This window comes from Aythya marila, assembly GCF_965140915.1.
Source record: "Aythya marila genome assembly, chromosome: 13".
Lineage (NCBI taxonomy): Eukaryota > Metazoa > Chordata > Aves > Anseriformes > Anatidae > Aythya > Aythya marila.
In genome coordinates this window covers 9,924,118-9,950,380 of record NC_139054.1, presented here as the reverse complement: position 1 = coordinate 9,950,380, position 26,263 = coordinate 9,924,118, and the positions used below count along the sequence as shown (strand labels likewise).

At 54.6% G+C, this 26,263-nt stretch overlaps 4 protein-coding genes across 8 annotated transcripts; 2 read left to right on the top strand and 2 right to left on the bottom strand.

Moving 5' to 3' along the window:
- Positions 1-737: 737 nt before the first annotated feature.
- TRMT2B (tRNA methyltransferase 2 homolog B) lies at positions 738-7,886 on the bottom strand. Of its 5 annotated transcripts, none has more exons than XM_082770430.1 (12): positions 7,723-7,886; positions 6,828-6,882; positions 6,179-6,298; positions 5,673-5,772; positions 5,036-5,106; positions 4,420-4,566; positions 3,881-3,975; positions 3,129-3,343; positions 2,898-2,999; positions 2,605-2,724; positions 1,829-1,928; positions 738-1,055 (listed from the first exon to the last, which is right to left on the bottom strand). In XM_082770430.1, the coding sequence occupies exons 1-12, from the start codon at positions 7,881-7,883 to the stop codon at positions 821-823; spliced, it is 1,521 nt and encodes a 506-aa protein (XP_082626556.1). In that variant the 5' UTR covers positions 7,884-7,886; the 3' UTR covers positions 738-820. The 5 variants fall into 5 exon arrangements, with proteins under 5 accessions (XP_082626556.1, XP_082626558.1, XP_082626557.1 ...); XM_082770432.1 differs by having other exon boundaries at positions 738-996; XM_082770431.1 differs by having other exon boundaries at positions 6,179-6,244.
- A 1,130-nt stretch (positions 7,887-9,016) lies between these two features.
- On the bottom strand, positions 9,017-12,510 carry LOC309882918 (putative G-protein coupled receptor 34). Its single transcript, XM_082770420.1, has 2 exons — positions 12,417-12,510; positions 9,017-11,314 (listed from the first exon to the last, which is right to left on the bottom strand). The coding sequence occupies exon 2, from the start codon at positions 11,297-11,299 to the stop codon at positions 10,286-10,288; it is 1,014 nt and encodes a 337-aa protein (XP_082626546.1). The 5' UTR covers positions 11,300-11,314; positions 12,417-12,510; the 3' UTR covers positions 9,017-10,285.
- A 2,428-nt stretch (positions 12,511-14,938) lies between these two features.
- F8A1 (coagulation factor VIII associated 1) lies at positions 14,939-17,124 on the top strand (the record flags this gene model as incomplete). The annotated part of the gene is made up of 4 exons (XM_082771103.1): positions 14,939-15,139; positions 15,188-16,479; positions 16,859-16,920; positions 17,059-17,124. The coding sequence occupies 2 exons, from the start codon at positions 14,939-14,941 to the stop codon at positions 16,337-16,339; spliced, it is 1,353 nt and encodes a 450-aa protein (XP_082627229.1). The 3' UTR covers positions 16,340-16,479; positions 16,859-16,920; positions 17,059-17,124.
- Positions 16,639-26,168, top strand: DKC1 (dyskerin pseudouridine synthase 1). Its single transcript, XM_082770759.1, has 15 exons — positions 16,639-16,702; positions 16,859-16,920; positions 17,059-17,145; positions 17,707-17,798; positions 18,184-18,368; positions 18,870-18,934; positions 19,509-19,635; positions 19,990-20,120; positions 21,057-21,200; positions 21,562-21,682; positions 22,726-22,844; positions 23,387-23,490; positions 23,924-23,990; positions 24,379-24,537; positions 24,808-26,168. Exons 1-15 carry the CDS (start codon positions 16,687-16,689, stop codon positions 24,874-24,876), a joined length of 1,548 nt encoding a protein of 515 aa, XP_082626885.1. The 5' UTR covers positions 16,639-16,686; the 3' UTR covers positions 24,877-26,168.
- Positions 26,169-26,263: the final 95 nt, after the last annotated feature.

The window sequence follows — 26,263 nt, the reverse complement described above, 5'->3', positions numbered from 1 at the left end:
CCCGCATTAAGCGGCTGTGAAAAATGCCTGGGGCTGGAGCACTTCAGGACAGGCAGCTCTTCCTCTTTCCTCAGGAGTTTGGCCCCTTTATTCACCTTTATTCAGTGGAACTTCAACAGAACACAAAATTAAAAAAAAAAAAAAAAAAAGCCCCTAAAGCAAGGTGGAGTTCTGGAGTTCACAAAATGAGGAACTCTGCTGACCAAGACCTACCTCCAGCTTGCAGCAGCTTCATTTTTTGCAGACCTGGAGAGAATTTCATGCAGCACTGAGGTTTATAGCTTGCCAGCCAATGAGAATAGCATGACATAAAAAAATATACCTTATTTATTTATTTAGCTATCACAGAGCAACCTGATGAGAAAACTTCTTATTGCTGACTTTTTTACAGGGCCATTTATATTTCAGTATCAGCAAGCATTAGCAGGGACAAGGAAAGTGGCTATGGAAGAAGAGACACTGAAATCTGTTCTTTTTTTTTCCCATTTCATTTTATAGAAATCTATCTAACTTATCTATGTGACTGACAGGGATTCAGTATTACTACTGAAGTTCATACAGGAAATATCCCCCCATCCTCACCACAGTCAACATTCTCCCAGCAAAGCGTGAAGATTTAATCAGCATCCCAGAACGGTTTAAAGGGGAGGGAAGGCTGATGAAATGCTACAGACAACCTTTTCACCCCAGATATCTGAGTGCTTCCATACAGAACAGAAAAGTTAGGCAACTCAAGAGCAAGAAGAAAATAATTTATTTCTTGAAAGTTGTATAAAAATAAATTAAAAACATAAGTACATCCACTCCAGCCTTAAGGACATTAGGAGGTTGCTTTCCAAGCTCTCTGAGCTTGCATACCTGCCTCCTTGTCAGCGGGAGAACAGCAGCACCAGCTCACAATGAACAGTATGAGGAAACAGGTCAAAAGGTATGGCCAACACAGGGGCAAACGGCTCTCCGACCAGCTTCTTCCCTGGGTCAGGGGGACAGCACAGCCTGTAGAAAGCAGTTGTGTTTGAAGGGCATCCTGTAGACCAGCAGCAGAAGCCTTCCCACTGTCATCATCAGCACAACAGCACAGAGGATGCATTAAGGAGGTATCTTTTGTTTGGCTAACATCCATCTGCAGATGACACTGACTGAGATCTAGAACCATCTATACAGAATCACAAGCCAGCCCTGGAAACACTGTGGGCAAGCTGAAGGCTCGGTGGGCAGGCTTAAGGCTTTGATTCTCACAAGCCATCCAGGCTAAAAAGACACTTAATACCATTAGGAAATAATCCTCAGTTTTGCATCTGCCCTCATCGGTTACCTGTTACCATCTCCAAGTGGGCCTGCCCAGATAAGCTCTTAACTAGGTAGTTAACACCTAGTTAAGCAGGTGACTGCTAATCCCAATACCAGACTTTGCTTGCTGGCTAGGGGCCCACCTTCCAGCAGTGAACCCAGGGGACTCGGTATCCCACACCCTGACACTGTTTTGTTGGGGAGGGGTTGTGCACAATGCAGATGTGTTGTAACAGCATTATTTTCTACCCCTTAATGATGCACAACAGCATCCTGCTGGCTTGTAAAGCCGAAGGAATACCCGCTGTCTCAAACCAATGAGCGCAGCCTGCAGGTATACCCAAGGTAGAACAGAAGCATGAACCGCCTCTGATCATGCACTGATTAGACCTGGATCCCACCTGCAGAAGTAACCCAGTAAAATTCAGTCACAACAAAAACTTTCCTGAGCTAAGGCCAGTTATTTGTCCTTGTCCTCAGGGCACACAATAGTGTCTGTCACCAATGTCAGTGGAAAGGAAGAGAGGAAGGTGCTCACTCAAGAAAATTCCTCATGGCTTCGCCCTCTGGCTTGCAGGAGATGTAGAGCAGCCTTCGGATGGCCTTGCAGTTTCGGATGGCTCGCACAACCCTGTAATCTGCAACAGCAGACATCACGTTTTCCCAACAATCTACACCTCAGCGAATTCTCCTGCTGAGCAAGCATCACCGAATTGCACTGAACTGCAGGGAAAAAGAGAATCTATGCATTTTGCCATGTCCTGTCTCAGACACAAGGTCTTAGTAGACTGGGGATGTGAACCACACTGCTAATGCCTCAGCTGATTCTGGCAGGGTAGAACAGTGGGAAAAGTTCTCTCTCATCCTTAATTCTGCTGAGAAACAGAGGAACAATCGTCACTCAGTCAGGCAGAGGCATGAAAAACCTTCCACACACGTGAGACAGCATCTGGTCACTATGTCCAGTTCGGGACTTCCCAGTACACGCTGGTGCAAGCCCTGCAGAGGCCACTGATGTGGGCAGAGGGCTGTAGCACAGCACATACAACGAGCAGGGCAGCTGGCCTTTGTGCCTTATGCAAGGCCAGACTCTCCCCAAGTGCACAGGGAGCCTGGTGCGGTGCAGCACTGAGGCCAAGTTTGCTGACTGCGGGATTTCTTACCCCTTCTGAGACTGCTGGTTCTGCCTGCTGTCAGCAAAAACGTGAGCAACTAGAGACAAACCAAGCAGAGGGCTTGGAGCCAGCATAACAGTTCCCACAAAACTTGTTCAAAATTCTCTTTTCAAGATTAAAATAAATGGCGTATTCTTACGAATCCCAGCTCGGGATGGATTCACCACAGCAACAAGGGGTCGGGTGTCTTCCCAAGAGGACAGCAGTTGTGGTAACACAGCCTCTGCCTTTCCACTGTGAAACTCACAGTTGGAAATTCCTGTGAAGCAAAAAGCAAACACGTGAACTAAGAACAGTCTCAGACATTAGTTCTAACAAGATGTACTACTCTTTGCTGAGTGGACAGGGTCGTTCGGAACCCTCCCATTGCTTTTGCTTCAGGTTTTTCAGCAGTTAGTTTGAAACCTTCTGCAACAGTGAGTTTGAACTCACCGTTAAACGCAGCATTCCACCTGGCATCCTCTATTGCCTTCTCCACTATCTCGATACCAATAACCTTGGACACGTGGCGAGCCAGAGAGAGACCAATTGTGCCTGAAAATCCAGGATACAAAACCAATCTGTATTTCCATGCATAAAGCGAAGCATTTATATAGCAGGGATAGTTTTCAACATGCAAAATGCCAGCCCTGTCAGAGCCTGGTTTGCATGGCCACTGCTCACCTGTCCCGCAGCAGACATCAAGGAGGACGGTGTCTCCATCAGCCTGGCTCAGCTCCCCAACTGCCCGGTACAGAGTTTCTGCTCCACTCGTGTTCACTTGGAAAAAGGCATCTGGAGAGATGCGAAATTTCAGGCCGAGCAAATCTTCAAAGATGTGTGGCTCTCCATAAAGGAGCTGGAAGGGTGACTGCTCATGGGAACAGCGCGTCATGGTGCTAAAGAACATATAAAACAAAGACCTTGTTAGGAGGCAGTGTTTGCAAAGAGGTAGCTGACTGCCATTGCCATTCCTGGTGTGTTTGTTTGCTTTTATTTCAAATGAGCATTGTAAGCCCATGGAAAGAATTTTGATTCTTTGTAATGAATATTTAACTTGCACAACCTAAAATAATAGGATTAAAATGACTTCATATAAGGCAGTAGCCCTAGAATATATTCCTGCTTTTGCTGCTAACATGATTTACTGTTTTGCGAAAGTCACTTTAGTTTTTTCCTATAGTTTCCCAGGCTCTAAACTCCCATGAGGCAGAACCATACTGTATTAAAGTATTTCAGAAGCTTCACGATAAACACAAGGTGTGACTACCTTAAAATCATGTCTGGAAGAGACATCCAAACATCTGCCATTCTCTTGAAGCAACTCGAGTTTCATCAGAGAGGGGTGAGAAAAAGGGAAAAGCTTTGTTTTCAGTCTTCCCCATGGCCTTTCCTCCACATCACAGTGCAATTTTTACAAGTGTCAGCACATATACCTCTCTTGGAAGTAAAGTGAAGTCAAGGCACATCCTGCTCCAGGTCCAGAAGCGAAGAACTCCTTGAGCAATGCTTTCTGAGTAGCCAGAGCCTCCTGTTAAGAGAGAGAAAGGAAAAGTGGAGTGTTTGGGTAATCTGATCAAGCACTTTTCCCTAGCAGTACACCCAGCAAGCCCCAAAAGTGTACCAATAGCCTGGCACCATCACAACTCTGTGCAAGGCTGAACTGGGGTTGTAGGGATCTTAGACAGGTATTACAATTATTTCCTTTGTGCCATATGCCCTGTCAGGCTGGAGAACCCTGACACTGACTTCTCCCACTCGGTATCAGATTTGTCCAGGGGCCTGTGAATACAAAACCGCCTTGCATTAGCTTTTTATGCAGGTGAAGTGAGCCAGCATTAGCTGGCTTCCAAGCTACAGGGTTTTGAAGTCTTCTGTGTAGAAGGCTGCACTTCACTGACATCTCCAGTCATGCAATTAACAGGACCAGACCCCCAAGGTGCTTGTTCTAGGGGCCTGTTCTCCTCACACTCACCTGGCCCAGCTGCTGGGGGTGGAAGGTGACGATAGCCATGGTGTGGCCGTGGCTGGTGGTGCGTACTACGAGTTCTCGCCAGTGTCCACCTTCGTGGAAGAGAATGCAGGAGTCCAGGGGGGAGCGACGGATGAACTCCTCATAGCACTGAGAGGAGGGGAGAGGGAGCCCATAGTACAGTAAGGAAAACTGCCCTCATCTTAGCATGATGCTGTGCACCCCAAACAGATGACTGCTCCCCCAGCATCAACTGTTTTTTCATACTTCATTTAAATATCAAGTAAAAGCTCCTTCCAAGTTCTGGAAAAATAAGGTATTTTGATCATTTAACATTGTGGTTTTTGTGTGTTTTACTAGATTTGCAGGAATTAATTAGCACTTAACTATTAACTTCACCCTTGGGGACAGTTTTGAGGTTCCAACATTAAGTCTTAAAAAATACCAGTCCATCAGCCAGAGTCAGGCCTGAAAATCTTCAGAACATCAAAACGGCCTTAAAAACCCAGCATAACTATAAATATGATGTTCTCCCAAGTAAGAGTTATGGCACTCTTTCTATTTCCCAGTCAAGAGACAGACAGGACTTTTTTTTTTTTTTTTTTTTTTTTTTTTTTACCTGGGCTACTTGCTTGTGTTTTGAGGGTACATTCTTCACATGGTCAGCTCTCACACAGACAATATTTCTTGCTGGAAAGAGAGACAGGTATTTAATTGTTTCATTTCAGGGTACAGTAAAAGAGCGTAGCATCTGACGTGATAAGCTATAGAAAAGTCATTCCTCTGACTTGTCCCATCATGCAAAAAAAATAGAAAGAAAAAAAGAAAAAAGGTATTTAAGTGCCCCACTAGCCCCTGTGATATTCAAGTAACCACATTCTGTGGGACCCGTCAGAATGCTTTGCTGCCTGTAGAAGTGCACAAACACCCACTCTCTCCCTGGTCAGCACAAGCTTCTGGAGCTGGCTGAAACTGCAGGAACAGCAAATTAAAAAGCAGATAAATCTCCAAGGGGCTGCTACCAGAGCTGTTTTGTTTACTGCTGTATTTAGTAAATTACAAACCAGCATTTATTAAGAAGCTAATGAACTGAGGCTTTAAAATTGCTGCTCCAGATTTAATGGTGTTACTGCTGGCATCCCATGGGATTCATGCACTTTGCTGCACAGCTCAGGTGGGAGCTGTTTCAGCAGAGCACTGCCCAGGACCCAGCACACCGCAGCGGGTCTCCAGCCAGTTCCTTGTCCTGCACTGACCTCTGCCAGTTCCCACGTACAATCCCACAGTTTTGGGGTTTCCATCTGGTCCTCGGTTCACAGAGAAAGTAGATTTGTTTCGGTAGCCGTTAATGACAGGCTAAGGGAGAAAAGAAAAAATAAAGCCTTGTATTACAGGAAAAAAGGTAATGGAGGAAAGCCAAAACCCAGTCTGGATGCTCTGCTGGTAACACAGGAAGATAAACACAAGCGCGGAAAGCGCATTAACCCAGTGTGTGCATGAGACCCCAAAACTTTACATTGGGAAGAAGAAAGTGTTCTCTAACAACGAAAGGTTTATCAGGGAGGACTAGGACATGAAAGAGTTCCTAACCACTTGGTTTATTTCACTCTCTGGCAGTCAGAAAAGCAGAAAGTAACAAGGGCCACAGAGCCTGCCCTGAGGACATTCTCTAGAACCAACTAATCCCCACCAAGAGCCTTTGGGAGCCAAGTGAGGGACTGCTGGGGGCTCAGGGCTGACGGGATTCCCACAAGATACTCACTGAAGGGACTACGGGACGGAGAGGACAGCAGAGTTCACCAGGTTTCTGCACATCTACACCCAGCTCCTGCAGACGCGATGCCAGTGTCTGTAAAACCTTCCTCTGGCTTTCGTACTTGACCTGCAGAGGAGTCCTAAGCCAGGAACGCTCTCACAGGACCACACAGCAGTGGGCAGCTGTTCATCACCCAGCCAACGCGAGGCAGGAGTGAATACTGTAATGAGACACAGCCCTAGAGGAACTCTGCCTGTCTCATCATGCTGTACACTGCAGTTGCTTGGAGCAATGGAAAGAAAGAGGAAGAGTTGTGTCCGTGGTCACCAAGCACAGGTCTGAAGCTCTTGGTCCAAAGGAACCATCAGAGGCCCTGAAGGCCCAGTTACCCAGCTGTCCTGCACTGGACAGGATCACTGTGTGAGGACAACCCCCCTGTGCTGCTCATTACCACGTACACCACCCACAGAGAACCACGGAGCACCTTTTGTCCTTCAGAATAACTCCGGAAGGAAAGCAGTGGTAAATAGCAGTGGTAAACAGGGTCAGAACAGGCTGCAGCAGTAAGGGATGGATCCTGGGGGTATTTGCTCATGGGGGTGGTACGGACAGCTGGGGCAACACAACAGAGAAAGTCCACGTGAACACATCCTACCTGCAGCTGCTCCTGGTAGGGAAGTCTCCACAGTGGAGTCACTGCGTCTGCTAACCTGGAAAGCACAACACAGTGCTAGTGCCTGGAGCTATCCACCTCCTGAAACAACCGGGCTCATGTCTGCGTGCTACGAGACGTTCCTTACGGCACAGTGTGCCTGCTGCACATGGGCAGGAGCGTTCTGGTACAGGCTCTGCACCAGAACTGGCTGTGACCACTCAAACTCCCTGAGCAGGGCACTCGTTGCTGGAAGGACCCAGGAACCACAACCACAGGACACTGAGCCTGGGGCAGGAGGCTGGGCAGCACTGCCTGGGTGCCCTGAGTAACCCTGGTGCCTTTCTGAGTCCCCTTTAAGAGGACAGGGCCAGGAACAGCTCTGTCTCCCTGAAGGTTTCCCCTAGAAGGGCAAGATGCTTTTCTCATCACTTGATGCCTCCATCCCGCATCATCTGCTCATGTTTCCAGCCACTGTTACATCTAACGCTGTGCCAGATTAAATTCACCACGGTAAAATGCGGTTTATGTGAGTACAAAGGGAATTACAGCCCCTCCAGTGGCAGCTCAGGGACAAGCCTTGGAACTCGTCACTGCTTGTACCTAAAGCAAGGCAGGCACGACCAAAACATGCCAAATCCGCTTTTTAAATGAAATCAGAGAATATAGGGTGAGGTGGATATAACCCAAATTATTGTAAAGGAAATCAGAGAATATAGGGTGAGGTAGGTATAATCCAAACTACTGTAAGCACCCAACGACTTCTCACTTGCTGAGCTCATGAAAACTCACCCTACAGCTGGGCAAGCTGCTTTTATTCCTTACTGGGATATTTTTGAGTGGGATTTCTCCCCCCCAGCTACTTCTCATGACTGTGCACCGAAGGGAGCAGCCCTACCTCTCTCCCCAGGAGGAGCCCGGCAGGCTGCAGCCCTCTCCAGCATTTCCCTTTCTCCATGTTACTGTTGTCCTCCCCGTCAGCAGGCTGCTGGGGAGGGCAGGCTGCGTGCCCAGCCCAAGGCGCCGACACACGGGGCTCAGCACACAGCACAGCGCCATGACGGGCAGCGGGACCCCCCCCGACATGGCGGCCGCCCCCTCCCTCCCGCCATGCCCCGCGGCAGCGCCATGGAGCGGGCGGAGGGGGCGTGGTCACGGTGGGTGTGGTCGCGGAGTAGGCGTGGCCGGGCCGTGGGGCCGCGGGTTCGATCCCCGCTGCCGGTGCCGAAGGGTCGCGGGTTCGATCCCCGCTCCCCGCTGTTGGTGCCGCAGGGGGGCTGTGCACCCCCGTAACTGCCCCGAGCTCTGTTTCAAGCCCCAAATTCAACCAGCAGCCCCGTGAGGGATGCACACACCACGTCAGGGCTGCGGCAGTGCCCTCCGTCCGCATCCCCGCAGGGGCAGAGCAGCGTGCCCGGATGCTGCCCCCCGAAAGGGCAGGGGGTGAGCAGCAGCCGCCCGCCTCGAGCCCACCCACCTGCCTCCAGCGCGGGGGGAACAGGATACAGCAGCAGGCCCCTGCTTCTCAGAAGCGAGCGCAGCCACCAACAGCCCTGCGGCTTTCTGTAGTGCAGGCTGGAGGCTTCCGCCTGCTCCGCTGTCAGCCCGCACGCTTCCTCCTGCCTCCTGGACCCCAGGGCCCCCATCTCCCTCCTGCACCCTCACCCAGCTCGTTCCCCCCCGAGGGAAACCTGTGCTGAGCCCACCCGGCCCTCTGCCCCCACCACAGGATGCTGGCGTTGTGCTCAGCGAGGGTTTCTGCTCTCTGTGCTGCTGCTCCCGCGGGGAGGCGTCGAGGGATGGGGCTTCATCGGGGGAAACTGCCTGCAGGAAACTGGGGGGGGCCTTCCTGCAGGCTGTGTGGCACACACTTATGCTGGCCTTTCGATGCTGAGGCTTCTGAACCACGCAGCATTTCTGCTTTGACTCTTGTCAGTGCTGATCGGAAAAGGAAAACAGTTTTGTGACATTTATGTGCAGCTTTCCACAGGAAGAGCTTGGCTTTCTGTATTTCCCCCCACCTCTGCTAAAGAAAAAAATATCCTTTCCTCCTGCTCGTAGTGTGCTCAGTAGCAGCGACAAAAGAGGACAGCGAGGGGTGTCCTCTGGTTCTTAGGGTGCTCCTTCAACAAAGCAAGAAAGCTACCGTGAGGTTTGGGGTTGCTCACACCTTGACCAGAAAGACCAGAGTATTCAGTCTTTAAGAAAACATTTTATTCTCCCAAGTATTATTCAAGTATTTGAGTTCCACAGTTAATTAAAGAAATTCACAGTCTGAATGAAAATCCTCCTGGCTCTTTACGGCCTGGGCTTTTCTACCTGAGGAGTGAGTGAAGCAGGCTGCTGCTCCAAGCCCTCAGTCTCCTAAGAATAAGTGAACAAACGAGGTGAGAGCACATAAAAGGGAAAAAATACAGAGAAGTATCTCTTCTGAAGGAAGGGAATGGATGCTGAAGACTAATCAAAGCAGGAAACCTTGCATATCCCTTGCAGGTTCTTTTTTCAGAGCCAATGCAAAATAGCAGTGCTTGAGCTGAGGACCTCAGAGCCAGCAGCTCACGTTTGGTGCTCATGGGTCTCAGATGAGGCACAGGCACTTCTATGCTGCATCCCCTCTGCCTGTTGGACCCCTTCCTGTAGCAATGACCCTGGCATGGTCCAAGTGCCAAGCAGGTGCTGTGCAATGGCCAGGTGAGGCTGCCAGCCCTCTGTGAACATGCTGGCGAAATGGGCAAAGGAACAGAGCTAAGAAAGCCTGGAGCTGCCTGTTTGAATCTCTAGAGAGGTGAGGCCGAGCCAGAGTTACACAGACTGTGGTAAGAAGAGAGTAACGGTTATCGTTGCCATGGTTTGGGGTTACAGGGTCTGCACATTTCCTGGCATGCCTGTCATACAAGCTGCACACCGCTGGGCTCCGTCGCGGAGCAAAACATTCACCCGCTGCACAAATAATGCTCTGGTGAGTGTCTCCCTCACCTTTTCCTAATGCTTTTGCACTGCATCGTCTCCCCTCCCCTTCCCTTTTCTGCTCTCTCTGGTGTGGAGGTGATGTGTATTAACAAGACTTGCAGCAGGTTCCTGTTCCCCTCCCTCCGCTCCCTCCACTGAAGGAGCCTGTCTCTGCCCAGGGCTCTGCCCCTGCCCTTTCCTGGGCTGGCTGGAGATCCTTGGCCAACGCTGGCTCTCCTTTGGCTCTTCCAGCTTCATTCTTCCTAGGAAACGTCCTTCAGCTATGCCAGCAGAGCTGGGGCAGGAAAAAAGTAAGGTCCCAGTTATCCTTTCCTCTTTGCTTCCCCCCCCCCATGATGCTCTAACTCTGCTGGTGTGAGGGGAAGAGACATGAAGCGGTTCCAGTTTCTTTCTCCATCTTCCCAGCAAACCTTGTCCCATAAGCACCATCAGCCAGAGCAAATCTGTGATGAGAAAATCCCATGCCCGGGACCTCGGCCCCGCAGTAAAGCCTATATTTCTGTCACGGACCGGCTGTGGTTCAGCTTGCCCTGGTTCCTCATGAGAGCTCTCTTCAGCCTGCCCTGGAAGGTGCAGAGCACAGCCCTCCGGAAACTGCTGGACAAGAAAAAGAAGACAACTGGGTCAAGGCAGCTGTTGAGGGCTGAGATGCAGAGCACGAGCTCGTTAGCGAGGTGGAGGCCCTGCTTCCAGGACAGGCTATAAATGACCTCGACTTGCGCGAGGATGTAAGGGATGCGGACGATGTGGTAGGGGGTGAAGCATACAATGAAGATGATCAGGACTACAAAGGTTTTGGTGATGGCTCTCATGCTGGTCTTCTTGTTCAGCTGCTGAGCCTTCACCGAGGAGACTCTGTGGAGCTTGGCAAATATCTTGCCATAGAAGTAGAGGAAGAGCAGCAGCAGGATAAAGAAAATCACTACTGCGGTCATGTTAAAGGCTGCTGCCGTGGTGCTTTTGTTCCTGAAGTGGAAGCACTTATAGTCACAGGGCCCTTCTTCTCTGGTCTCAAAAAAGAAAGGCATCATGAAGGCTAAGTGCACCAACCAAACCAACCCAGAGGCCACGGTGCTGCAGGCCACGGTGTGGATCTTGAATTTCTGGAGGGGCCGGATGATCTTCAGGTAGCGGTCCAGGCTGATCAGGCTGAGGAAGGTGATGCTGACGTACATGTTGAGGTAGAAGAAGGCCCCGACCACGTTGCAGAAGATCCAGGGCTCGCTCTTGTTCTGAAAGGCGATGCGGAAGGGCAGGCAGAGGGAGAGCAAGAGGTCGGAGAGCGCCAGGTTCCTCATGTACACCGTGATGGAGGTCCTGCGCTGCGCGCCGCACGAGAACACCCAGAGCGCGAGGGTGTTGCTGAGCAGCCCGACGATGAAGATCAGCGAGTACATCACGGGGAGCGTGACGGAGAGGAACTCATCTCGGATCTGGGAGCAGGAGTTGCCCAGCCTGTGCTCGGTGACCTCGCTGGTGGGCAGGACAGTGCTCAGGGAGTCCATCACGAGCGCACGGGCCTGGAATGAAACACGCACGGGAGTTGGAACGGGCATTGGCACGAGCTGGAGGCCTCAAGGCATCAGGATGTGTAGGTATTACAGCCACCTGCGGTCCCTGGGTGCCCCAGGTCACCAAAACCACGACCAGGCTGTCACACAAAGGGAAAATGGGCTGGGGAGCTAGAAGCAGGTTCCTCCACAGGTCCATCACTGGCTCTGGGCCAGGAGCGGGCACTGCTTTCTCCTCAGCCTGTAGGGAAATATCCACAGGGGATCTTAAACCCTGGTGGGAAAGCAGAGCCAGCCCCTGCCCCAGTAAGTGGCTCCTGTCCTGGCTCCTCACAGGCTGCTGGCCGGGCTTGGCTGCAGCGTGCTGGGCTCCACAGCAAAACCTGGCAGTCCTCTGCGGGGAAAAGCACCTCTCTGATTGCCCACGAGCAACAAAATGGATACAGCCAACATGAATTCAGGCCACAAGCCAGCACGATGCTCACAGGTATCTTGGCATTGCTAAGGGGCACTAATGGGATCGGTCAGAGCTCCCCACCACCCCTCCGAGGCTGGGAAACCAGCCCCAAACTGCTGCTCTCACACCAGCCACAGGTCAGCAGAGCCCTGCTGAGCTTGTGCTGACCAGAGACCCAGTGCCGGGCACTTGGACATCCTTTACCAGCACCTGCCTTGCTGGGACTGACCGCAGAAGCACCTCATGTGCGCTTGAGCTCGTGCATGTCCCGGTGTCATCCTCACCTTCCCGCTTGCCATGACGCTGAGGGACAGCCACTACTTGACAAGCCACTACTTGACAGCCACTACGTGACAAGCAACACACTTCTCTGCTCCCTCCACACAACCCCAGCAGCTGACAGGTTTGGATGGAGGCAGCAGAGCTCTCTGGGTTTGCTGCCTGCGACTCGCAGCGCTTTAAAACCACCACGGCTCGAGCGCCTCGCGTTTGTCGTCCCTGGCTCGCCGCACGGCAGCCTCCCCGCTCAGCCCCAGCTCTCCCACACCCCGACGGCTGGTTGCCTCAGTGCCCTGCTGCCCCCCGCGCCCGCAGCTGCAGCAGAGCTTCTCCAGTGCCTCACAGCGAGAAGAGAAGCCACCCGCAGCCACTCACCTTGCCTGGCGCTCCTCTGCTCCTACGGCTGCTGTGACAGAGGTTCCTGCTCTCGCCGGGGCTCCTATAAGCCCTTGGCTGGTGACACACCTCCCACCCGTGACAAGCGTCACCCCGCTCTCCCTGCTCCTCCCACGCGGGGTTTTCCCCCCTTGAAGGGGTGAGGGGAGTGTTCTGGGGGGCTCCTGCTGGTGTGGGCTCTTCGGCACACCTTGGTGCACCAGAGACAGACAGAAAGGGGCTTCTGGTGCTGGAGGGGTGAAAATGTCCCACAAAAGGGCTCTGCGCACCTGCACCCACTGCCCTCGGGACCAGCAGGGATGCTGTGTGCCAGCGGAGGTGGGCACAGCACCACATCACCACCCACACAGGCAGGAGCAGGGGAGATGCCCCGAGCCCTCCTCCTAGCCCTGCAGAGTCAGGATCTGTGGGCAGATGCTGAAATAAATGCCTCTAGATTCCGGTTTTCCACCCCGGCGCTGTCTGCGTGAAGTCTCCCACCCCAGCTGGGGTGGTGGGGAGAGCCCATGGGGGCTGAGAGGTGAGGGTCCGGGCAGCTCGTCCCCCAGCCCTCACCCTGACACCGCTGCGACACCAGCCACATGCCCGCAGCAGGTCGTTCCGCAAAAGTTTCCACCCCACTGGATTTAGCTCGGCGAGCAGCGCGAGGTTCACCCACGCAGATGCAAATAGCCATGGTGGGCAGGGGAGGAGGGGGCTGGGGATGGCAGTGGAAAGGAGAAATCCTCCCGTGAGCTTTCAGCAGCCGCCGCAGCGGGGTCCGGCTGGGGCCGAGAGAGCAAAGGCAGTGAGCGGTGCACAGCTCCCAGCCCCATGGCAGGCCCCAGCAGCACGTCTTCCTGCAAATATTTCTGTCCCTCACCACCACACCGCTCCGTGTGCCCCTCAGCCCTGTGCCTGCCTGGTGGGACCTGCTCTCAAGGTCTCTTCATCTACCACTCATGTTTCGGGGTGAGCCTCAAAGGGCAATGCACATAGCGGGTCCTGAGGGATGACTCAGTCCTGAGGCTGCAGGCAGCCAAATGTCAGCCGTGCGGGGCTCACACAGGCCCACCACGAGGGATCCCCTGACGTTCAGACCCCTCAGCAGCAGCCGAAGCCACCATACGGGAGTCAAACGTGCACGTCTTGGGAAGGGACACGTGCGGGAAGCCTGTGGGCAGGCACTGCCAGGGCAAGCCACCCTCCTGCAGCGATGCCATCCCCCAGCCCAGCATCAATTTGCTTCTCGGCACCCCAAATTCTGGGAAACAGGAATGAAATCCAGTGTGATTTACCAGCTTGTGTGTGGGGCTTGGCTCCAAACCCCTCAGCTGTGCTCCTCGGACACTTGGCTGCAGCATCATCCCTTCCCAACGGGGTGAAAGAAATGTGGTTGCCCCGGGCAGGAGCAGGACATGTGTTAGGAGGGCAGCTGGTTCCAGCCGTGGGAATCCCAGAGCCCGGAAAGTAGAAATCAGAGGCTGCTGAGCCCCAGGTTTCCCCACCTTGGTGCCTTGTGCTGCATCAGTCTCACCTCCAGCCCTTGCTGAGTAATTACGCAAGACGGAGCCAACCCAACCTGCCAGCCAGCGAGTGGAGAAATGACTGTAAACCAGAGAGCCCGGGGATCTGAAAGGGCATTTCGACGGTATCAGCTCGCTGCTGTCAGTCACTGCAAGGCATACCTGCAGGTCACAGCACTCACGCAGGCAGGAAGCACATCCTCCATTCCTGACCAGCCCTGTGGAGTGACCGGGCATTTAAACAACCCCGCTCATCTTGTGGGGCTGGGAGACGCGGCCAGGTTCGAGCTGCAGCAAGAGGGGAAGGAGGCTGGCAGGGCGGAGGGGGCTGCTGGGATGGGGAAGAGAAATGGGGTCTGCGGTGCTGAGGGAGGGGTCGCCATGGTCCCTGCACGGTTATGGGTGCAGGAGGCAGGGCGTGCACCTTCAGAGCACAGCAAGGTGCTGGCAGCCTTGTGGTTTGGTGGCCTGCAGGGGAGGCCGCTGGTTGTTATGTCACAGCGTCGTCACCTCGGGGAATTTTCGACTCATTCTGCAGCGTGGCAGAGGGATGAGTTACAGTATCCATCGCATTTCGGTTTCACTCGCTAGCTTTGCGGTCCGCCGGGTGAGCTGAGAGAGTGGGGTCAGAGCGGGTGGTTTCTTAGAACCCCGGGGTGTTTGTTGCACGCGCTGCGCTCTGCCCCGCGGTACGGGACGCCGAGCTCTCACTGCACTTTCAGGCAATGACACCTGCGCTGCCCTCGGGACGGGACCATTACCGGGGTGCCCGCGGGACTCGTGTCACGGCACCGTGCGGCTGCCCCGTGCTCATGGGGGACACCAGAACACCGAGCGCCTGCTGCCATCGCACCTCCGTGACGCCACGTCCAGGGCTGGGGAGGCAGCAGGAGGGCGCAGAGGGCCCCGCGGGGCTCTCCCCGAGGGCAGCAGGGGCTGAGGGGCTGCCCTGGGGCCCGGGAGAGCCGCATCGAGGAGCCCCGGGGGTCCCCGGCCATGGGGTCCCGCTGGGTGCCCCCGGGCAGCGGGGCCGGGCTGTGCGCCCTGTCGGGGCCGGGGGACTACGGGGGCGGGGCCTCAGGAGGGACACGCCCACAAAGGGGCGGGGGCATCACGATGGGTGTGATTGGCCTCGCCCACGCCGCGCCTTATTCTGCAGAGACCACGCCCATTCGCACACAGACCACGCCCTCTCGCGTATGAGACCACGCCCCCTTCGCTAGAGGCCACGCCCCCCTGTCCCAGGAGCGGGCGCCGATTGGCCGGCCGCGCGGCAGCCCCGGGGGCGCGGCGCGGCGCGGGCGCGTCACTTCCGGGCGGCACGCGATGCTGGCGGCAGCGGCGGGCGGCTCCGGGCCCGGCGGGGCGGGCGGCTCCGGGCCCGGGCCGGGTCCCGGCGGCGGTGGCGGCGGCAGCGGCAGCGGGGACGGGGACTTCTTGTCGCGGTACCGGCTGGTGTCGGCCAAGCTGCGGCGGCGGTTCCTGCGGAAGCCGAACGTGGCGGAGGCGGCGGAGCAGTTCGCGGCGCTGGCGCGGGAGCTGCGCGCCCAGGAGAGCCTGCCCTACGCGGCCTGGTGCCAGCTGGCGGTGGCGCGCTGCGCGCAGAGCCTGTTCCACGGCCCCGCCGAGGCGGCGGCGCTGGGCGAGGCGGCGCGGCTGTTCCTGCGGCAGGAGCGGGACCTGCGGCAGCGCCTGGCGCTGCGCGGCGGCTTCGGCGAGCACCTGGCGGCGGCGCAGAGCTGCGGGGCCTTCGCCGCCCGCCTGCACCTGGAGCGCGGGCAGCCGGCGCTGGCGGCCGGGCTGTGCCTGGAGCTGGCGGCGGCGCTGCGCGACACCGGGCGGCCGGCCCGAGCCGCCGCGCACTTCCAGCGGGCCGCCGAGCTGCTGGCGGCGGCGCGGCTGCCGCTCGAGGCGCTCCGCTGCCTGGCCGAGCGCGCCTCCTGCCTGCTGCTGGGCCGCGACTACGCCGGGGCCCTGGCGGCGCTGACGCGGGCGCAGGCGCTGGCCGGGGCCGGGGTCGGGCCCGGGGGGGCGGCGCCCGGCGGCGCCTTCCTGGACGCGCTGGTGCGCTGCGAGGTGTCGCGGGTGCTGCTGCTGCTGCTCCTGCAGCCGCCGCCCGGCAAGCTGCCCCCCGAGCACGCCCGCACGCTGGAGCAGTACTGCTGGGAGGCGCCGGAGGGCGGCGCGGGGGGCGGCGGGCTGCCGGCGGCGGCGAGCTACCTGCCGGCGGAGCTGTTCCTGCTGCTGCAGTCCGCCGTGCTGGCCTGCCAGGAGAAGGACGCGGCGGCGCTGCAGGCGCTGCAGGCCGAGCTGTGGCCGCTGCTGAGCGCCGAGCAGAACCACCTGCTGCACCTGGTGCTGCACGACATGCTGAGCCCCGCGGGGCAGGGGCTGTGAGCGCCGCCGGGACGCTGCGAGGCGCTCCTCATCCTCCTCCTGCTGCTGCTGCTGCCGCCAAGGACCGGGACGCGGCGCGGGGCTGTATTAAAGCTGGCGCTGGCTGCACCAACCCGCGTGTGCGCTGCCCGCTTCTTGGGGTACGGGAGGGAAGGGGTTAACGGAGGTGGGCGTGGCTTTTGCGGAGGGGGGCGTGGTTTATGGAGGGGTGGGGTTAAAGGGGAGGGCTAGGTGAGGGGGCGGGGCTTTTTTGTGGAGGGGCGTGGTTATGGGAGGGGGCGTGGCCACTGTTCCGCGCATGCGCGGCCTTTCGGCTCCCCGCGCGGGCGGCAGCACGCGGCGCGGCCATGGCGGACGGGGACGGTGCGGGCCGGGGGGGGGGGAGCGGAGAGGGGAGGGGGGCACCGGGAGGCCGGGAGGGACCCGGGGGGAGCCCGGGGGGCAGCGGGGAGGGCGCGGGGCCGGGCTCGGGCTGAGCGGGGCCCTCCGGGGCCTGCCCTGAGCGCCTCCGCCCCGCAGGTGGCAGCGCCAAGAAGAAGCGCAAGAAGGAGAAGCGGGCGCTGCTCGACGAGGACGTGGCGGTGAGTGCGGGGCCCTCAGCGCCCCGGGGACACCCACACCCCCCCGGGACCCCCCCCACGGGGCCTCGGTCCCCTCCCGGGGCGGCCACGTGTGTGGGGCCCCCCCCGCTGCTCCCTGACCCGGCGCTGTGCCCGCAGGACATCCAGCACACCGGGGAGTTCCTCATCAAGCCCGAGTCCCGCGTGGCCCAGCTGGACACGTCGCAGTGGCCGCTGCTGCTGAAGGTAGGGGCTCACGGGGGGGTAGGGGCTTGGCCAGGCGCCTTCCCTCTGCTCCCTTCGGGTGCCCGGCTCTCTGTGCAGGGTTACGGTGCTGCTCGCTGCCACGTGCGGTGCTCGCAGCAGGGCCGAGCCACGTGCGTGCAGAGATCAGGCTGCAGAGCTCGGCTGCTGGCGGTATCTGGGTGCCTGCTCTCACTTCATCGCCTCCTGCAAGCACTTGCAAAAAAAAACTTCATTAACTTAACTTCAGCCTCATGGGCCTGTGCTCCTGTGTGCCCCCAAGCCATGCATATAGAACATTTGGGGCATGCTGCAGTTATTCCGCAGTGCAAAAGTCAGCTTTCTGCTCCTTCCCCACCTCTTCTACCTAGAACTTCTGATCCTTCCTCTCAGGAAAGCGTTTCTGCAGTTCTAGCTGCAGGTTGGTTGCAGTTTGGAGGAGGTTTTTTCATTCAAATGTGAACCGGATGTGGAGTAATTGCGGAGATGCGTTAGGGCAAATACTCTCCTTGAGCTCAGTTGAGCTTCATTTTACTTACAATAAACTTTTGTTTGGTTTTGTAGAACTTTGACAAGTTAAATGTGATGACAGCACACTACACACCCCTGCCTTCTGGTGCTAACCCCCTTAAGAGGGAGATCTCTGAGTATGTAAGGTGAGTGCAATAAGCTCTAAAATGACTTAATTTTCTTCACAGTTAATATCTTGAAAGCATGTTCTTTTCTCTTCAGCCTGCCAGGCTTTGAGGCTGCTTTGGAACGTGTTTGCAGTGTTTGGTTTGTATTAAGGACCGAGTACTGATAACATTATGGAAAGAAAAGAATTACTTGCTTGCGCAGAGTGTGACCTGCCTTTCAGAGGAGCAGTGTGCAGAGCAGCTTGATGCGTGCTCAGGGGGAGCAGCTGTGGGCTCAGCTCTTACTTGGCTGTTCATGTAGAAATTCTTTTCTTTTTTCCTACAATAAGTCTCATCAAGGTTTTCACACTACTGCTTCGTTTGTCCCAATACTTAGCCCTTAATCTGTTGCTTTGTGCCATAGGTCAGGCTTTATTAACCTCGACAAGCCTTCCAACCCATCTTCACACGAGGTGGTCGCGTGGATCCGGCGCATCCTTCGGGTAGAGAAGACCGGGCACAGCGGCACACTGGACCCTAAGGTGACTGGGTGCCTGATTGTGTGCATTGAGAGGGCAACGCGGCTGGTCAAATCCCAGCAGAGTGCAGGTATGTTTATTGACATGGGACCATTTTCACTTGAAGTGACTTGGAAGGTGCAGAGCTCTTTTGGAGACAAGATGGAGACTTCCAGCCCTGCCTTGAAAGGGCTGCCCTAGGCTTGCAGTGCCTTGAACTCAAGGATCCATCTTGCTCCAAGCCAGTGAGGGTGCACCCGTGCTGTCTCAGGTGTTTTTTGATTGTTTCTCTGTGTGGGGGACTTGTGCTGTCAATGAAAACCCTTCTGAAAGACCAGTTTCATGTGTTAACTGAATTTAAGGCACAAACCTACAACTCCAGTGAAATAATGCTTGGTGAAACAACAAACACAGAGCTCAGACGATTTTCACTGTGAGGAGAACCAGCTGGATAACGGGTTGTGTGCACTTCTCAGGAGACGTTTGTGAAAATACCTGGACTCTCTAGATGTGTGGCTGTGTAGCAGCGTGCGCCTTGAGATCAACATTAAATGCAAGTGGCCGCTCCTGACTGCTCTTGTCGTTCTTTCAGGCAAAGAGTATGTGGGAATTGTTCGGCTGCACAATGCAATTGAAAGTGAGACTCAGCTTGCCAGGGTAAGTCTCAGCACACTGTTAGCCACTTGACACTCAAAGGGTTCAGCTTCTGTGGGATTTGAGAGGGTAGGAATGGACATCAGGCGTGCTGTGTGTGAGGTGATGATGAAGTTTATCCATTCTCTGAGTGCAGTGGCACTGCCCTCCTGCAACACCCTGACTCCTGTTCTAGGGTTTGGGTGCTGTGCAGCCTCCAGACACCCTCCAGCCTCCCAGTGTCCTACTGGGGGCTGCTGCGGTGTGTGGCTGGCTGCCTGCAGGAGCAAAGCAGTGCTGGCAGGGTCAGAGCCCCTTTCTGGAGGGGCTCTGTCCCCACTAAGACGAGGGATGACGTCTGATTGCACACTGCCACCTGATGGAAAAAGCCAGCTGTACCTCACTGGCAGTTGGGGTAGCGTTTTGACCACATCAGTGGTTCGTAACAGCTTTCTGAAATACAACATAACCAAATGGTGATGGATCTTCTGCGTTCTTGCTCATGGAAGTGGCCCTAGTTGCTGGAGGTTCTGCGGTGCTCGTATGTTAGCTCTGCTCATGGCCCAGGTTAAGCTGTTGCTCCTGCTTCTGCTTCCAGGCAATAGAAACTCTGACAGGCGCCCTGTTCCAGCGACCTCCCCTCATCGCTGCTGTCAAGCGGCAGCTGAGAGTCAGAACCATCTATGAGAGCAAGCTGGTGGAGTATGATCCTGAGAGAAGATTAGGTAAAATGGGGGTTTTCTGCCTTCTTTCGATTCAACTCACAGCTGATAAAATTTCCATTGAAATGGGCTGCTTCCTGTCATTTTCAGACGAACTTAAGACACAAATCCTTCCCACCATCAAGCAGTAACTGCTTCCCGCATTGCTTGTGTGTGCAGAGAAGCAAATCCCACCTTGCATCCTTGACTGACGAGCCAAATGATGTCAACTAGATGGCATTAGCACTTGGTGCAAAGATGACCTTCATCTATCACCCTATGCTGATGGCTCTCTGAGGGGTTGAACACAGAGCTTCTAGATGTGACTCATTTCTAGACACCTATTTAACTAACCACCTGTCCTGCCTTGTGTTTCAGGTATCTTCTGGGTGAGCTGTGAAGCAGGCACGTATATCCGAACGCTTTGTGTGCACCTTGGTCTGCTGCTCGGTGTTGGGGGCCAAATGCAGGAGCTGCGGAGAGTGCGATCTGGGATCATGGGAGAGAAGGTAACGGTGGCTCTGATTATAACCAGCAGATTAGGAATTGTCAGAATGGCAAGAGCTCTGTGCAGATGTGCATTGACTGGGAGAAGTTTTGTGAATAGCCCTGAGAACGTGGAAGCTCTTGGCCACAGGCAGTCTGTAACCAAAGTGTTGAGTTCAGTCCAGGGCCCTCTCCCTGTTCTGGTAATTAAACTTTGGAACAGTGAGCGACTGGGAAATGCACCACGGTGACTGAAAGTCTGTTTTACGCCACCTGTATTTCTCAGCCTACAAAGCATGCACGTGCCAGGAGCTCAGGCACGAGCTGAGCTTTCTGCGTAGCAGCTTATGACCGCTTGGTGTCAGGGCAGGACGCAGGGAGTGTGCCTGTGGAGGGGAGCTTGGGAGGTGCAGTCCTATATGATCTCGAACAATTCCCCAGTGTTTTCTGTCTGGTCATTGCTGGATCCCGTTGCTGGTTCGGACTCCAGGACTAACTTCTCTCCTTGCAAATGCAGGGTTATGAGAGTGATCACTAGCATTCATTTCTGAATTCCAGGTGATGGATGCTCACAGGTGCTTCGATAACTTATTGCAGGTCACAGATTGGTGAGCTGCTTGCTTTAGGCTTCTACTCACTGATGTTCTTTGTCTCGAAGTTTGAGGTGTTTAAGTGTGAGGCACTTCTGAAGTGTAGGCAGGGTCTACCCATTAGATCCAAGTGCAGCATGACATGAGGAAGGTTGCAGCCTGCAGTAGCAGAGATTAGGCTGATCTTGAGCCGTATACTCTTGAAAGTATTTGTCCTTGCCTCTTCCAGGTAATATTTGTTGATGATTGTGAATTGTGCATCTGGTTTTGCTCCCTTTCAGCACACTGTTTGCTATTAGGCTTCATTTTCTTTTATGTGTTTTGAGCTGGTGGCTGGTAGGAGACTTCAGAGGGGTTGTGTCTTTTCAGGACAACATGGTGACAATGCATGATGTCCTGGACGCGCAGTGGCAGTATGACAACAACAAGGATGACAGCTACCTGCGAAGGGTGATCCTGCCCCTGGAGAAACTGCTGACTTCCCACAAGCGGCTGGTCATGAAAGACAGTGCGGTGAGTTCCTGAGTTAGAGCCAGCTGATGTAGCAACTGTGAAGTGTCGTCCCATCAGATCCTCACGGAGTACAGCAGGGTCCTGCTTGAGAGCTTTGTAGGACCTTGTGTGGACTGCTGCAAGGTCACAGCAGTAAGATTGGAGAGCCCAGAACCAAGCATCAGTTGGCTCTGATGGGTGCTTTCTTTTGTTTGCTTTTCCCAAAGCACCCAGGTTTTATATGGTAGACAATGAGAAACAAATATGTGGAGATGTTATTGTTAACAGTAATGGCAACAGGAGGCCAAAACATCAGAGGCACTTCTTGCATTGTTTTTATTCTCCAGTAGCTTATAAGCCCTCTCGTTCCCCACCTTTTTAGGTTAATGCTATCTGCTATGGAGCCAAGATCATGCTACCTGGTGTCCTGAGGTATGAAGACGGTATTGAGCTTAATCAGGAGATTGTTGTCATCACCACAAAAGGAGAAGCTATCTGCCTAGGTATGAAACTCCTCATTCTTCTTGTGCCCATCTATTCTAGCAAACGTGTAACAGATGAATCTCCGAGCACAGAAGGTTTAAATAGCATTTCCTGACAGAAATTGTGGGTTAATATAGCCGAGTGAGCCAGGCTGCAAGGTGGTTGGCATTGAGCAGGATGTTAGGAAGCACCAGCTGCATCAGAGCCAAGCTGCATGCAGGGTAGGCTGTTGCTTGCGTTGCTGTCAGAAGTCTTCTGTTATCCCTGTTACCTCTTGCTGCCTAGGATATGAGCTGCATGCTTTCTTCAGAGCCAGTCCTTGGTGACAAGAGTTCCTCAGTCACATTGCAGCTGTGTGGTGCTCAGGCGTGCTGTGTGTGAGGTGATGATGAAGTTTATCCATTCTCTGAGTGCAGTGGCACTGCCCTCCTGCAACACCCCAATTCCTGTTCTAGGGTTTGGGTGCTGTGCAGCCTCCAGACACCCTCCAGTCTGCCAGTGTCCTACTGGGGGCTGCTGCGGTGTGTGGCTGGCTGCCTGCAGGAGCAAAGCAGTGCTGGCAGGGTCAGAGCCCCTCTTTGGGGGGGCTCTGTCCCCACTAAGACGAGGGATGACGTCTGATTGCACACTGCCACCTGGCACATCACACGTACCGAGGATCAGTACCAACTGTCAGCTTCTGTGAAGTGGCTTGAAGCAGTGCTTTGTTCTGACTGGCGTCTTCATCGAAGCTGTGTAGATGGCAGGTGGTGGGGCACTGTAGGATGGTCTGTCTGGTGCTGCCTGGCCTCACTGATCTTCTGGAGTAAACTGGAGGGGCTCGTGCTCCTGGTGTAGTCAGTCCATGACACAGATGCTCTCGCATCTTGCAGGGCAGCTCTCTGAAGCTTTAGTTCAGGACTTGTGTCCAGTAAGATTTCGGGGTGATACGGCATTGCTGGGGTATTTGCCTCCTCTTTGTGCTGCCAGAGGAAGAGCAGGCTGAACCCAACAGGTTCCTGCATCTGTCCTGTCACAGTCTTGCTGTTTTGAAGTGTTCACGAGCTCCCTGTTGCTTCTGCAGCTATCGCCTTGATGACCACTGCAGTCATCTCCACCTGCGACCATGGCGTGGTGGCAAAGATCAAGAGAGTGATCATGGAGAGAGACACGTATCCCCGCAAGTGGGGCCTTGGTCCCAAGGTGAGCAGCAGGGGGTGTTGGTGGGAGCCCAGTGCTGGGCTGTGGGCACCTCAGGTCTGTGCTTGAACCCTCCTGTGTTAAAGAGCCACATGATGTGAAGTGGATGGCATTAGCACTCTGTGCAAAGATGACCTTCATCTATCACCCTATGCTGATGGCTCTGGAGGGGCTCGCAAGGAGCTCTGCAGTTGGAGTGGGTCACCTGAAATGTGGCAGGTCATAAAGCTGCGGGGAGAAAAGCACGTCAAGGATATAAGCCCAATTACACGCAGCTTTTGCTGTTAGTTCCCCGCCCAAATTAGCCCTTATTTCCTGATGAGATGCCTTCTGACTACTCCCTGTCTGTGACTTGTAGGCTGCTGTGCAGCAGATGTTTTCTCTGAGTTGTCAGAAAGTCCTTAGAGAAGCGTTCAGTCAGTGACAATGTGGTGCTTGGCTTGGCTTGCTCATAGATTATCTCCTCTAAGGATGGGTGGCTGAAGCCCAGGGGAAGGTTTCTCCTCTGTGGAGCTGCAGTCTGACTTTGTGCACTTTGCTCTCAGGCCAGTCAAAAGAAGATGATGATCCAGAAGGGTCTGCTGGACAAGCACGGAAAGCCCAACGAGAGCACACCAGATTCCTGGAAGAAGGAGTATGTGGATTACAGGTGGGTATGATTTCAGTTTCAGAACGATGGCACGGAGGCCAGGCTGTGTGCAGTGAGCACTGATCTGGGTGCTGCTCGTGCTCTCAGGTGTGTCAGACCTGGCCAAGGTGTATTTGCTGTCTGGGCCCTTGGTGTGCAGTGCTTTCAGAGTTACAGGGACCGTGCTGGTGCTGGGCAGGGCTGGAGCAGAAGGCCCTGAGCAGACGGTTATCCCTCTTAGCCTGTGCCCGTGGCTTTAGAGGGAGTCAGTCTGCTAAAGGAAAGAGGGGAGGCTTTGCTGCTGTCCTGTCCAGCTGGCACTGGTGCAGGCTGCGGGTCTTCCCCACACTGAGCTCCTCCACCTGATGCCTTGCAAGAGGGAAGGGGCTTTGTAGTGGTGCAGAGCAGTGCCAGGCAGTGACTGTCCTTCTTAGCCTGGTGTCTTCTCTTTCAGGGAGACGTCCAAGAAGGAGGCAGCTGCGGTTCCCCAAGCTGTATCAGAGGTGGAGAGGGCTCCAAAAGTGAGTATCGCTGCTGCTGTCTGGCTGTAAGGTTGGTTGGGCCCTGAAGACTTCTAATGTGTGCCTGTTCCTTTAGGCAGTTGGTATCAAGTGCTGAATTGTGGGCTGCTTTGTTTGCTTGTAGTACGTGGGCAGTGTTTCATATTCCGGGAGCTTAGTGCCCGCTTTGTTGTGGTTTTGTGGTCTGTGGATTAGCAGTAGAGTGACCTGTTTATGGCCTCAGCCCATTCATGTTTCTCTCTGGCAGTCTGTAGCTCACCCTCCTTTTCAAAGCGTTGCTAACCGAGAAATTTGAATCGGGCAAAGCAGCTGTAAGCTTGCAGACAGCTTTTCCATCCCTTGAGCCCTTTTGGGAGATGGCCCGGCTGACCGTGTGCTCTCCTAACAGAGGAAGCGGGAGTCGGAGAGTGAAAGTGAGGAGGCCGTGACCCCGCCATCCCCAGCCACTCCACCACCAGAGGAGCTGAGCAAAAAGGAAAAGAAGAAGAAGAAGAAAGAAAAGAAAGCCAAAGAAGCAGCTGAAAGCGGGGGAGAACAAGTAGAAGTGGTATGTAACTGGGTACTGCCGTGGTAGGGACCAGGCGTTGGGAAGGGCTGCTGTCTGTCACCCACACCCCCAGGATAAATGTGGCAGCAGCCCGCTGTGTGTGTCCTCAGCGTACCAGGCTCCCCACAGGGGGAGGAAGGGGCCTCAGGACAGGCACATTCACAAACTGGACTGGTTGTGAGGGAGGTGGGGATGGATCTGCACTGGGGATGGACGTGAGCAGTGGGTGATGCCTCTCATTCCTTCCTGACCTCTCCAACCTCTTCCCAGACCAGTGAAACCAGCACCAAGAAGAAGAAAAAGAAGAAACAGAAGGAGGTAGAAGAGAGCTCAGAGTAAGCGACTGGATCTATCCAAAGCAGGCGACCTCATCGTTAGAGAGGGAGGAGTCTGAGGCCTTGAGAAACCAGGACTGGCTGCATGGCAGAGGGGCCAGCAAGTTCCCAGTTCCTTTTCTGCTGTGCATAATATGAGTGAGGAGGTGTGTTTGCCCAGGATAAGCCCTGCTCATGTACCCCTCCTCATCCTGTTTTAAGGGTAGCCAGAGGAGGGGGTACCTGACTGCCCCTGCACTGGATTGCTTTGTGAATCTGGACGCCTTGATGCCAACAGAAATGGCATCTTCAGGGAAACTGCAGCTCCTTGCTCTTAGGTGTATTCATTTTCACCACGAGAGGGAGGAATGGCACTTTCCCCCTGCTCTTGTCCTGCCTCTTCCTTCCTTCTCTTCCAGGGTTGGAGCTGTTACCTGACAGTCGCAGAATGTATTGGTGGCTGGAGGACTGGCCTCGCCACGGCCCGTGGAAAGGGCTTGGCATGGGGACAATTGAATCAGTTATTTGAAGGGCTCTGTTGTTTTTTTTGACCTGGCCGTTTGCTTGGCTTGACCCTCAGATAATTGAGAACAAATGTTCCAAAGGTATTCAATACCTTCTAAAAACTTCTGTCATAAAGGATTAGAACATGAATTTCCTGCTTTATGCTTCGTAGTATGGGGAACCTGCCTGTTAGTTGTCAGCTGATCCCAGACCCAGTGTCCCAGTAATGTTGCCAGTGTCCACCTCCTGCTGGCTCCATCCTGGTGGTTGGAAGGGGACTGCAGCACTCTCAGCTGCCTTCCCTTGTCTTGGTACCTAACGTGCTCTGGAAGCTTCCAGTGGGGATGTGGCTGTGGGGCAGAAGCAGTAACAAGAAGGTGGCTGCCCAGGATCTCTAAAGGGCTGTCGGGACTGCAGAGCTTGTGAGCAGTTGGCCAAAAGCAGCTCTGCAGGGGGCACTGGGTGTGGAGCTTGAACGGTTTCATAATGAGTTGTCCTAATATCCTTGTCTGGGGTGGCTCACTGGCAGTAGGAGGTCTCTTCTATCACAGGGATAGTGCTGAGCCGGGGTTTTAGGCCCTTTCGATGGGGAAGGATCCAGGCTGTGTTGTTCTGAGCTTCTGTCCCTGCAGAGATCCTGTAACGTTTGTCTTACCTTAATGCATTGCTTTAATCTGACTCGTCTGACCCTTTTCTCCCCTCTAATGCTAGAGGCGCAGGCAATGGTGCCAGCAGCTGGTGACTGTCAGAACCTGAGCAGATGAAACATCACGTTTTTATTCTTTTTTACATAATAAAAGCCCTATTTTTAAATGGGTGACTTTCTTGCTTATCTGGCTCGTTAGCAATCTGAGAACACCGACCTCCTAGGTCTGTCTGTGGGGAGGGGAGGTGGTTAACGTGTGCGT

Coding starts and splice junctions, on each gene's coding strand:
- TRMT2B (XM_082770430.1), bottom strand. CDS start 7,883: ATGGCGCTGTGCTGTGTGCTGAGCCCCGTGTGTCGGCGCCTTGGGCTG. Junction 6,299..6,827: donor CCTACCAGGAGCAGCTGCAG/GTAGGATGTGTT, acceptor ACTCCTCTGCAG/GTCAAGTACGAAAGCCAGAG. Junction 2,725..2,897: donor GTGGAATGCTGCGTTTAACG/GTGAGTTCAAAC, acceptor TTTGCTTCACAG/GAATTTCCAACTGTGAGTTT.
- LOC309882918 (XM_082770420.1), bottom strand. CDS start 11,299: ATGGACTCCCTGAGCACTGTCCTGCCCACCAGCGAGGTCACCGAGCAC.
- DKC1 (XM_082770759.1), top strand. Junction 17,799..18,183: donor GAGATCTCTGAGTATGTAAG/GTGAGTGCAATA, acceptor TTTGTGCCATAG/GTCAGGCTTTATTAACCTCG. Junction 19,636..19,989: donor TGATCCTGAGAGAAGATTAG/GTAAAATGGGGG, acceptor CTTGTGTTTCAG/GTATCTTCTGGGTGAGCTGT.